The sequence below is a fragment of the Cupressus sempervirens genome, chromosome 5 (assembly GCF_028749045.1).
Source record: "Cupressus sempervirens isolate cs-2001-9-10 chromosome 5, ASM2874904v1, whole genome shotgun sequence".
NCBI lineage: Eukaryota > Viridiplantae > Streptophyta > Pinopsida > Cupressales > Cupressaceae > Cupressus > Cupressus sempervirens.
The window spans coordinates 300,998,541-301,011,868 of NC_143122.1; the positions used below are offsets into that span (position 1 = coordinate 300,998,541).

Sequence of the window (13,328 nt, forward strand, 5' to 3'; positions counted from 1 at the left end):
AGAGAAACTCTTGTACCTAGTATGTGCTTTAAATTTCTTCATTGGAACAAGCTTTCTGCAAAGAACTGTATTATTTACACGTCTAGCTGAACTCGCTTCTTGTATGAAGACGACACATCTTAAGAGAAACTGAGTGGTTAAAAACTCCTCTGGTTTTATCTTGATAACTGACATAAATATTGTCATCAACAGAGGTAAACATGAATGCTAGGTAACACTATTAGAATCTGAAATCATTGGAACATAGAAACAATCATGGGAAAAAGCCATTGTCTGTGCTTTCTTTTATCCATTAAGGCCTGTGATTCTATTCACACCAGTAACATTTTTCTCTCTGTATTACAGTGCCCATTAAATATCTTGCTAGCTTTATGGCGAAAACCACATATGCCAGTACAAATAATCAGTGTCTATTTAAGCAGTTTCAGCATTAGAAGTCATATGTAAAAAAGCTTTAAGAAATAATATGAGCACATGATATTCCAAGATATGCATCAGCTTGTAACAAGTGTACCAATAGAAAAAGATATCATGAATTAACTACAATTGCCATTTTGGCAAAGTGGAACAATGATATCAGACAATAGAAAGGAAAGGACATGATAGCCTGTGCTTGAATTGTTATGTAACAAATAATTCCTCTTAACAGACTAAATTTGAGAATAAAAATACCACCTTATGAAAAAAGAGTAGAGCAAAACCACTTGTGCTAGTGAGCAAAGGATAAACATTTGTCATTCATCGCAAACTAGAGGATAAATGTAATCTCCTACCCTCCTCGTGGAATATATAAGGATATCTCCGCCATATTGGTAGAGATGAGATATGAGCTTTTGTGATCCCATTTGGTATTTTGGAAACCAGCTCAATGCAACATAGATAACTAAATGTAAAATTGATAAAAGTAACTATAGTTATTTATTAACTTGACATGGTTGATTATTCTGAATATGATTTATAGAATGGTAAACTGCTCCAGGCAAAAGAAAAGCACCAATGATTCACACTTCATCACAAATATCGCAGCCATATTCTAAAGGTTAGTCTTCAACCTTGTTGCAGATCCGGTAGTTGTTAACCCAGAATAACCCGCAAAAACATTTGAATAAGACTTAGTGAGATAAGCAAAGTTTGCAACTGGAGGTAAAGTAGCCACTCTCTCCCCATCCCTTAACAAAGCCTGCAGGTCCAGCCTTTGAAGAGTCAATACAGATTTTGATTCCCTCCATACAAATGCTAAAAGGCCCTTTTGACACACAAACAGATCACCCGGTTTCGAACCGGGGTACCGAAATCCATATCCATTGGCTATCCCCTCTCCCTTGTATACACAAACAATTTCTACTGGAATATCATCCCTATCACTTTCCCATGGAAATCTTTCTGAAGATAGCTCATCCACTCTCGCTGTGAACATGGCTGAACCATTTGGATGAAGAACATAATGGGTACCCTCCAGTATCTTGGTTGCAATCAGAATCCACCCTTCATCCGTTTTTTCGTAAGAGAGTAGTAGAAAAAACAAAGCCTTTCCAGGCTTATCGTCAGGCGGCCTCCCTGGAGGCCATCCAAAAGTTCCACCCCAAAGACCTGCATATTCTCTTCCTTTCTCAGGTTTCTGCTCAGGCATCTTGTACAAAGCAAAGCGATTGTCATGCATAATCGGCCATGCACGATACATAGACAGCTTTAAACAGGATGCATGGAGACAAAGCCCCACAGTGTCACCCATCTTTAAAAACTCTTGCAATTGCACACGCTTATTTTCTCCACTACAAGAGGAATTTCCCTTTTCACCATCCTGTACACCTGCACCCACACCAATTATCTGCTTCATCCTCTCCTTAATGAACTTCGCAAAACTCTGTTTCTTTGTCGGTTCGCAACCAGCCACAGTCCATTTGGTGCTTGAAGAGCTTGGATCCTGTAAAATGCTTTTTCCTTTGATGGAGTCAAATCCTTGAGCATCTTTAGCTGCCTGCAAACCCTGGGATTCCGACACATTACACAGAATCTTCAAAGCAATCTCTGATTGTATACCTTCATATTGTGATCCAGAAAATGGTTTCTTACCATTGGGATCGCCATGTTTATGCATTAGAATCATGAGGGACCTACGTTCTGACAAAAGCAATAAATCCTTCGAAGCATCTTCCTTGTCTAGACTACAGCCATTCCCTGCTCCCGGGATCAAAGGACCACCGACAGAAGGAGGTACTTTCAATCGCACACGATGGGCTACAAGTTCCAATAACCTTCTCCTGTCTCCAAAACCCAACCGGCTGAATTGAATGGAGTCACAATCCTTACTTCTCAATTGCATTGAATTGGTTTCCATAATTCTCTGTCGCATCAAATTTTTTGATCCTAATCTAGATGTTCCATTTGGATATGGCTCACCTGATGGAGATGCTATATTTTCAGGGAAAGACAATTTTCTGTCTTGAATGGTAGGCAGATTTCGCTTCAGGACAGATTGCTGAAATGGCTTAACTTCAAGCAACAACACGTTGCAATCGTCCTTAGCAGGCTTCAGAGAACCGGGATAGCAATAATCCTTGTCCTTTTCTCTTCCATGCAAAAAGAAGACCAAAGAACCATCCGAGTTGCAGATAACTTCAAACACCGGTGCCCAAAGCAGACCACTCTCAAACCCTTGAGATCCCAGCTCCTGAGGTATAATTCTACACCCAATTACTGAAAGAAAACCCCACATAACATACACCATGTTGCCAAGCTCCGGATTCTGGTGCACCCAAATGCCTATTAGATGTTTCACTCCTATAAGAAACCTGCAAATGACCTTATAAGAGGAAACAAAAACCCTCCAAGCCTGCAGATTGTCAGGACCAATCTCAGCCACCTGAAGGCATTGTTGCCACCAGACCTTGTCCGAGTTAACCATCACGTTCAACTTCTTACAACTCAGGCTCATGTTGCACAGGTCTTTGGGTTGGAGTGCTTTGGATACAAGAGACAACAAATCGTCGGGCAACTCATGAAGCAAGCTTGCGCCACACAACCCATTAATCGCATTACCATTATCGCCATTGTTCTCAAACGTCTGTGTGATCTCTTGCCCCATATCCACAGAGACACTAGGGAGCACTACAAACTTACATTTGCCTCTTCCAAAGCATAATCATCGAATCCTCCCTATCCTATATCAAAGTTCTGCCATAAAATTCCGCAAAAGGCCCATTAATTGTGGCCTTTTCGAACTACTTAGCCATGATCAATTTAAACAATGAATCACCTAAACCTTGCATCTTGGGCAATCCCTGCAGATCCATACACATTCTACAATTAAAAATGTATTCCTCAACACGCTGACCAGCTAAATCAGATGAAACAGCAAAAGCGCACACAGAGATTTAAAGGAAATAAAATTTGTATCACATCATAAAGGATTCATCAATAAAATTCACATTGATATAACAAAAATAAATAAAACCAAGAAGCATTATTTTGCTCTGGTCTCTGCCAATCGAAACCCTAAACCTGGAACAATCGAAACCTTTAACATCCGCCACTATTGAATTATTAAAGATGGAAAAGGAGAAAAAGCACACCGTGGCATGAATCGCGCAAAACCCGTTTCACTGCTACCGATCTCGCATCGAAATTCCCTCGCAGACCATTTCTAAAGATAAATATCAATTCAGGACTTTCCCAAATACCCAACATTATTTCCATGTACGATTTGTCTTCTTGAGCTAACGATTGGATTAAATTAGGAAACCGCCTCACAAATGCCTGTTGTAGCTATGGTGCGACCCACAATCTTTGGTTTCCCTTTTTTTTCTTCTGTTTTTGGTTTTCTTGGTGAGATCATCGGTATTGATCGAGTCCAAGGAGACAGATATTAGTCAAGGTCGTAGACATAGAAATTGATTTGTCTCGCGTGCAATGAACGAGAATCACGAAGTGGAAAAGTGGACGTCATGAACAGTATCATTCAGATTTCTTGTATGAATGTTTAATAGTAGGTACATTGTCACGTATATAATACAAAGACTCCCAACTCCAGCTGTCTGGAAACAGAGATGGAACATGAAAGAGACATAAGCTTGTGTTAATGGAAATGAAACAGAGTTTAAACCCCCATTAATGGCTTGGATTTTTAGTAATTTTTCTTGGCCAGGTGAAGGTTAATTATATTATTAAGTCGATAGGCATTCTACAATGGCAGAATGGGGAATGAGATGGTGTGAACATGTTTATGTTAACTTTTATTAATGCCGATAGGCATTTTACAATGGCAAAATGGGGGAATGAGATGGTGTGACCATGTTTATGTTAACTTTTATTGTTCTACATTAAATTTGACAACCATTTACATGTCAAAAGTTTAAATTTTATTATAAATAGAATATGCTTTTAAAAATAATTTAATAAATATTGCATAAAATATCTATATAGATTATTATATTTGGAAATATAAATCATTCATTTTTTTAAAAATTAAAAATAAAAAGCTTAAGTTAGCAAAAAGTTAAATAAATAGAGATAAAGGAAATATAAATAATTTTAGCTGTAGTAAATTAAATTATAATTATTTTGTAGTGGATATCTATCGGCATTTCTTTAGATAGATTTATTTAAGATATCTACACTAGTTTTTAATTATTCAATGAAGGTCCAAGTGCAAGTGGTGGAGGGTAATGGTTAGAGTTTGTTTACCAAAACTAAGAGTTGATATATATTAACATTCTAGAATATTTGTGTGCATATTATGTTTATTCAGAATAAATAAATAAAAGTTTGGTTTGTGACATGCGGCTTTATATTAAATTTAGATTTTGCTTTAAAAAAATTAAATTAAATTTAGATTTGTTTAGTTATTAGTTCTTTGAGCTATTATTGGCAGTTCTATTCAATGATTGGTTACCTTATTTATTGTATTTTATTTAATCTTTGCATTCTCGTATTATACTATTAACTAGTTATTAATCTTTTCTATCTAAACCACAAGTATTTTTCATTTTAATTTTAACTTTTAAGTTTTGTAATGTTTATTGGCTTATAAATTTGGGTCTTATAGGAGCGAGGAAGCACTAAGTAAAACTATTAAATCAATATGTTACTATATCGTACAATTATTTTAATAATATATTTTTCTTTTATAATATCTTGTGGTTATATTTTATGAATTTTTTTTGAGTTTAAATTAAATATTAATATTTTAAGATAGAACTTAATTAGTTATAATAGTACGATGACATTTATATTTAATTAGAAAATATTTTTAATTATAATTTTTTAAATTAATTTTTTCAAATATTTAAATATTCAAAATAAAATAATGATTTTTAAATCTTTCTAAATTAAAAATTAAATTTTTAATGTAAAATTATAATTTAATTTTTATTTAAATTAGTCAAAATTAAAAATATTAATAAAATTATGTTAAATTTTATGAAATGTTTAACTTTACTACTCTATCTAATTAAGCTATTATAAATTACACTTGTTCAATAAAAAAATAGATTTGTTTAGTTTAAGTTCATTTGTACAGGCACGAATACTATAGTATTTGTTACTTAGATGCTAGTTTGTTTTATTATTTTTGGTCAATCGATTCATCTAATTTATAAAAAGGTGTGTGCATTTATAATGTCTATGATTTAAATATTTTTTATTACATTTATCTGTAAAAAAATATTAGAGTGATTAGTTATTGTAGATCAATCTCTTTCAATTAAAGAGTGAAATGGTTTTCCTCTACTTTAAGTTTTTTTAATGATTATTTCTCTTCTAGAATAGAGTGTGTGGTATTTTTAAGTTTGTTTAGTGTATGCAATTGCCTCTTCTATGTAGAAGAAAGGTATAATTCTAAATTTTGGGAAAATCTGGAAAAATCAATAGATGAAGGAAAATATATGTTGTATACAGTTGTAACTGGTACAAACAAAACCTAGGAATATGCAAGAATATTTTGTCTACAAGTTACTCTTCTTTCTATATGGTTGCAATTTTTAGTGGGGAAATAATTGACAATGAGAGTACAGTTTTGGCATATGCAAATGGGGTTGATTCATAGAATGAGTTACACATTCTTAGATGTAGGTCAATTTAATGTAGATACCTTTGTTGTTGGTCACATAACACAAATCTGTAGAAAAATCTAGTTGCGTTGACAAAAGGTTGGTAGATGAATCCCTAGATTTAAAATATGAATTACTATGTGAAAAAATTTACCTTTGACATCCAATTTCTCAATGTTGTTTCATTTTCTTTACATAAAATGGATATTTATTATCTTTTTATCTAGAGGTTGATTTTGAGGGGTTACCTTATGGAGGACGTTTGAGGTCATTTGTTATGGGTTATTTTCTTCATATTTGACCTTAGGTTGTTGCAACAATGATTGAATTTCAAAGTGATCTTTTCCATCTTCACAGCAATATTTTTTTGGTTTTTGAAGAGTGGTTTTCATTTTTTTCCTATATTTCTTCAATGCATGTGTAGTAAGATGATTTCAAGTTGTTTGTTCCTATATTTGTATCTTGTATCTTTGATTTTATTCCAAAATCCAATTTGGACTAGATATGAAAAACCAACAGAATTCATCATTGGCTTCAAAATCCATGTGGCAATTTCAAAAGCATCATAGGTGAACCTCTATTGCAACAATTTTGTAATCATGTTCTAAAGTAATGATTTTGTCTTGTAGATAAACCCTAGATTTTTTTTCTACTCACTATTGCATGTATATTTCAACAGGATATTCATAATCTTATTTCAATCAGTATTGATCATAATTTTAAATTTGTAGTAAAATAATAAAGTATATACATTGCAACTGCCTAAACTATAATAAAGAGAATTGTTATGTCTAAATTTATAACCAATGGCAATTCTATGTTGCAAAGAGCTCAAAGCAGTACCCTTTAGAGAGTAATATATTGGATACCCTATTTTGAGAAGTGCATCTCTCATTATTGGGTATATGTTAATTTGATTTAAAAATAAAGTGAAGGATTTGATGAGAACAAATCCACAAATCTTGTAGAACATCTACATGCAAGAACCTATCGTGGAGAAGAAAAAGATGAGAAGGCAAGGGTTTTTCTCTGAAAGCATGCAAGAATAAATTATCAGATTGAAAGAGTGAATTGAAATATATAATTGATCAATCCTTATAGAAGGAGATCGTAAAACCTAAAAGGGAAACCCTAAGAGGTAAAAGACATTTAATAATTAATATTTAATTATTAAATGGGAATGCATGTGCATAAAGGGAAATCTTAAGAAGGGATTAAAGGTAATTTAATAAAATAAAATTAATTTAATCATTTACTCTACCCCACCTCCCCCCCCACTTGAGATGAGCAATGATGCAACTACAAACAATGTAGAAAAGGAAAGGAAACTACAACGTTGAAACCATAAAATGGGTCCCGACAACATGGCTTGATGAGGTACCCAACACAACCAAATCTCTAAAAAATGGAGAAGTAGGGAGAGCCATGTGGGAAATACCCTACTCCAAAAAGAGATAGAAGAATGCTAAAAACAAAAGAAGGAAGGAAGGACTCATCATTGAGACCCCCTAAGGACAACTTTCTTCATCCCAAGCATAGAATGTAGTTGAAGATATCACAAGGATGCAAAAAATTTAGTGAAGATGCTTGCATCCTACTCAGTAGTGGGAATATACCCCAAGCTAAGAGAGTCATCCTAAATCAAATGCTTGATGAAGTGCATATGAAGCTCAATGTGCTTAGTTCACTGATCTCAACTAGGTTACAGGAAAGGTGTATAGCACTTTGATTGTCACACCAAAGAAAGGTGGAACTATTAGAGGGAAATCCAAACTTTGTCATCAACTATTAAAGTCATAAAACCTCCTAACTAGCTAGCATAAATATCTTGTATTCTGGGCCTCTGTAGATGATAATGTATGAGTATGTTGCTTCTTGCAAGACCATGTGATAGGACTAGAACCAAGATTGAAAACAAAACCAAAACTAGACTTTTGATCATCAATATCACCAGCCCAATTTGAGTCTGTATAACCAAAAAATGTTAGGATCCCCTAATGTAAAGTGAATGTCATAACATGTAGTACCCTGAATGTAGCTCAAAATATGTTTGGCATCTTGCCAATGACTCTCAAGAGGATCGTCTGAGAATCAAGAGACAAGTCCAACTACAAAGGAAAGATCAGGATGTGTGTGCATCAAGTACAACAAACTACCCACACGTTGTCTATATAAAGTGAAATCCATTGTAGGAGTACAGAAAGTGGTAGATAAAAACACTCTACTGAAAAGGTGTGGGCAAGGGCTTGCAATCAAGCATGTTAAACCTTTGAATTATATCAAGAGCATATTTATGTTGGATTATGGCTTTCTCATCCAAAGACTAAACAACTTGTAGGCCCAAAAATAGTGCAGAAGTCCAAGGTATGTCATCTCAAACTTCTCTCTCAAAGCTTGATGGACACTCTAAATCATAGAGAATGAGCTACCTCTAATAATGAGATCACCAACATATAGCACATGTATAAATAGATCAGCCCCATGACACTGATTGCACACTCTAGGATTAGAATTACAATGTGTGAAGTGTGATGCAAGCAAGAAGGAATCCATCTTCTCATACCAAGCCCAAGGGGTTTGTTTGAGACCATATAAGGACCTCCAAAGTCTACACACTATAGAATATTCCTTCATAAAACCATGAGGTTGTTCCATATAGATCTCCTCATGAAGGTCTCCTTGCAAAAAGGCACTCTTCGCATCCATCTAAAATATTATCCATCCCTAAGAAGCTATAAGAGAGAGTACAAGGTGAATAGAATTAATCTTGGCCACAGGACAAAAGGTCTGGGAGTAATCAATACCCTCTACCTGTGAAAAGCCCTTCGCAACAAGATGTGTCTTGTACCTATCAATAGAAACATCTGAAGCATAGTTGGTATGGTACACCCACCTACACTAAACCAACATTCTTCCTTTCTAAAGAGGACAAAGATCCCTAGTGTGGTTCTTCACTAACAAAGAGTACTCCTCATCCATAAACCTGTCCCAATCTGACTGTCATTTTACCTATGAAAAACTATGGATCATCTGAAATGACATTACTCAAAAGTCTAGTACTAGATGTTTGAGCACGAGTGTGATGAGAATCTAAAGGATCTCTTTCCATAGGTCTAGCTACATCAACAATATCATGAGCCGACTTGGGTACTCGTGGAATAACAAGGGGAGGAGGGGGAGTCAAAATACTCCTCAAAGGATAAAGAATCATGTAGAGAAGAGGAGGAAGTACTAGGAAATGAGGGAGAAGCTGGTGATGGAGACTCCATCGAAGGATAACACTCATCAAACTGGACATCTCATTGAAACAAGACCTCTCTAAAATCAAGATAACACAACTTGTGTGCCTTCACATCCTCACAGTAGCCAAAAAAATGACAGATGGGATCTTCCTCTCCATGGCTTTTCATTATGCATTTAGAATAAATGCCCAAGCCTCACTACCAAAAATACAGAATGTAGAAACATTAGGCTCAACATGAGTCCAAGCCTCTTCAAGAGTTAAAAGTCACAATGCCTTGTGAGGCATCTGATTCTGAATATAGTTGGCACAATTGATAGCCTTAGCCCAAAAAGGACATATCTCAAGACTGTATCATAGAATTGACCATCTCCTATAATATTTTGTTCTTTCTTTTAGTAACCTCATTCTATTGAGGGGTATGTGGAACTGTGAATTGATGTTGTGAACCATTCCCGATGCAAAAATCTCTAAAAGAATGATTCACATATTCCTTGTCATTGTTAGTGCATATACGCCTAATAGAAAGACCAGATTACTTCTCCACAAATGTCTTAAAGATTCAAAACAAATCAAATATGTTGGACTTGTACTTCAAAAAGTATGCCCATGTGCATCTAGAGAAGTCATCTATAAAGGTAAGTACATATCAGGCACCAGAAAAAGATGGAGTGGGAAATTACATAAGATCATTGTATATCAACTCCAATGGTGCCTTACCACGTGTAGATCTACCTACCAAAAAAGGATCTATGTGATGTTTTCCAAGTGCACAAACTTGACAAACACCATCAATACAAGAGATATGAGGTAGCCCAGTCACTAGCTCTTGTGCACTTATCTACTGCAGATATTTGTAGATGATGTGGCCAAAACACTCATGCCAAAGTTTTCTCACTATGTTTACATGAGAAATAAGAGAAACATATGCAGAATCAAAGCTCTCAAAGCCATCAAACTGATATAAGTGAGTCTGTAAATCAACACTCCCAATAGCAACAACCAAATTAGGATTGTAGAGGTCTTGAATAACTACATCATGTCGTGAGAAGTCAAATGTCTTACCAGAGCCAGAATGATAAATCTAATAGACAGACAAGAAGTTCATAGAAATTGTTAGAACCAATAGAACATCCTATAGGGAACCACCCTCCAAAGAGATAGTGCTAGAACTTGAAACTTAAAGTTGTGTAGAGTCACCAACTACAATCTATATAGTAACACTCTAAGCAAGTGAGGTAACCAAATCAGGTGAGTAAATCAATTATCCAAGTGGTAGAAGAAGGTAAAAATCATGTAGAAAGAGCATTTCCTTTCCCTGAAGGAGGAGGTAGTGGATTTACAGAAGAAATACTATGTTGTTTCATGGCCTCCTCTAAAGCCTCAAAATGTTTCCAACACCTAGAAAGTAGATGTCCTTCCTTGCCACAAAAATTGCAAGGATCACCAGTAATCTTCTTAGTCTTGGAGGAAGACTCACCAGACTTAGAAGTTTTATCCTATGGAGTGGATTTTTGAGAATTTGATCTAGGAGATGGCTTGGAGGAACTCTCATTGCTAGCTAAATCTATTTTGGGCTTCGATTTCTACTTTGGCTTCCATGTAGATGTCTATGAAACCAATATCAAATTCTTTGATCCTATTAGACAGTCCAACTATGTAAGCTTGGCCTGCTCTCTAGTCAACCAATCACAAAATACCTCAAATGTGAGCATGGTGAATCTAGGACCCAAAGCATCCATAGTGGAATGTAAGGTAGAAGAGAAAATTTGAAAGTTTCCTTGAAGCTTTAACAAAATTAGATAAATGCACTCATTATCAATCTTTACTTTCCGCAACCGTGTAACAAAGTTATCTATTGTTTAAGTTTCATCATAAAGTCCTCAATTGAGGGAGCAACATCAAGTACAAGTGATTTAAGCTCTGCCTCAATATGAAGTTCCCTAAACTCATTCACTATACCAAATAATCCCTCTAGATTAGTCCACATATCTCAAGGAGTAGTGCACCCATCAAAATGAAACTGCAAATTGTCAAATACCTGCAAAGAAATCAACCTCATGGCCTCATCCATCTTGTTCCTGTGTTGCATGACCTCAAAGGCCCTCTGTAAAATAGGTTGCACATTATCTAAAAAGGACCACAATCCTTTTGAATAGAGAAGTTAGGTCATTAAGGTTTATCATGTGTGATATTTATGTGGGGTCAGAAGTGCTAGACAAAAAGAGGTCTCGATCATTTGTTTAGAAGTTTTTTTTTTAATATAGTTCTAGTTTATTGAAGTAAATGACATAAATAAGAATATAAAACACCCCCCACAATGCAAAAAACTAAACCCCAACAACTAGTAGGAAAGCTTATACAATGAAAAGAGAAAAAAAGCTTCAAATGAGAATCATGTATACCTTTAAAAAAATCTAATGAAAATAATAGAGTAATTGGAAAGAGCTTGAAGAGACCTTTTCGGTGCTTCTTCCAAATCATGAAATTGAGCAAAAATGAGCAAGTTATGCCCCCTGGAATGCAAAAACTATCATCTAACTTTGACTACAAAAATAAGTACCTTACTAGAAAAAATCACTAGTAAAAGCTACACCACTATATATGTCTCAAAAATCAGCTTTCCGACAATATCTCATTTTCCCAAATTTGATATTATATGCTTGGAGCCAAAAAACCAATAGGTACTCTAGAGGCAAAAAAGGGCTTAAAAATAACCTTGGGCCAACAAAATAAGCCCCTAGGGGCTTTCCACACAACCAACCTCTTGCAAAAGGGGCTTGATGGCCTGGTGGTGGTGTGGCGATGGTAGTTGTTAGGGGCAATGACATTTGGGTGGTGGAGGGGTCAGGTGGAGGCCATGGTGGCAGTAGGGCTGAGCAACAGTGGTGTGTCATGAAGCAGTGGTGGTGCATGGTGAAGCAATGGAGTGCAGGTCACACCTAGGTTGAGTAACGATGACACCTTTCATATAAAGGGCCACAATGTATAAAAAAAAAATGGTTAATTATTGTTTTTGACAAAGTTTGGCTTGTTTTGCATGAAAAGGGTCGTACAACCTTGGTAGGAAAAATAAATTGCCTCATAATTGCCCAAACTCCAAAATAGATGTGTTTTATATGGAAATAAGGGTTTGGACACCCTCTGAATCCAACCATGAGGTATGTTTGGACTCAAAGTGCCCCAAAATTTAGAGAACCCCCTATTTCCACAAAAAAAAACCTAGAAATTATTAGATATGTTATGTCAAACCCTCATTCCTCTTTTCCTCCAAATAAGAACAAGCTACAATAGATCTGGCTCTGATACCATGAAGGATTTGATGATAACAAATCGAAAGATCTAGTAGAACACCTACATGCAAGAACCTTTCTCAGAGAAGAAAAAGACAAGAGAAGGTAAGGATTTTGCTTTGAAAATATGAAAGAATATGTTATCAGACTGAAAGAATGAATTGAAATATACAATTGATCAATCCTTATAGAAGGAGATCATAAAACCTAAAAGGGAAACCCTAAGAGGTAAAAGCCATTAATAATTAATATTTAATTATTAAATTGGAATGCATGTGCATAAAGAAAAATCTTAAGAAGGGAGTAAAGGTAATTTAACAAAATTAAATTGGATTAATCCTTTACTCTAACATAAAGTATACTTAGTTGGTCCACATGAAAGATTGGAGAATAATTTTCCTTATTTTAAACACCCTCTAGTAGGTGGAAATATTGAACAATAGGTTATTCTCATCTTAAACATTAACAACTTTGAAGTTTCCAAGCATGGAAACTATGCTAATAGGTTATCAAAAGTGGTTGGTTGTATCTACGTTGTAAGAGGTCCAAAATACAATTCATTTTAGCCTATTTATATACATGTTAATGTGTACTTATAGTTGTTGTTAGAGTAAAGGATTACTTTCATTTCATTTATTAAATTACCTTTACTCCCTTCTTAAGATTTTACTTTATGCAGATGAATTTTCCATTTAATAATTAAATATTAATTTATTAAATTTCATTTACCTCTTAGGGTTTCTTCAA

The 13,328-nt window shown here is 35.0% G+C and overlaps 1 protein-coding gene across 2 annotated transcripts; it reads right to left on the reverse strand.

Moving 5' to 3' along the window:
* Positions 1–710: 710 nt before the first annotated feature.
* On the reverse strand, positions 711–3,968 carry LOC149555774 (F-box family protein). 2 transcript variants are annotated; one of them, XM_089829934.1, is made up of 2 exons: positions 3,573–3,968; positions 711–3,281 (listed from the first exon to the last, which is right to left on the reverse strand). In XM_089829934.1, exon 2 carries the CDS (start codon positions 3,083–3,085, stop codon positions 1,034–1,036), a length of 2,052 nt encoding a protein of 683 aa, XP_089686060.1. In that variant the 5' UTR covers positions 3,086–3,281; positions 3,573–3,968; the 3' UTR covers positions 711–1,033. The 2 variants fall into 2 exon arrangements, with proteins under 2 accessions (XP_089686060.1, XP_089686061.1); XM_089829935.1 differs by lacking the exon at positions 3,573–3,968 and adding an exon at positions 3,429–3,447.
* Between the last annotated feature and the right edge of the window lie 9,360 nt (positions 3,969–13,328).

Coding starts and splice junctions, on each gene's coding strand:
- LOC149555774 (XM_089829934.1), bottom strand. CDS start 3,085: ATGGGGCAAGAGATCACACAGACGTTTGAGAACAATGGCGATAATGGT.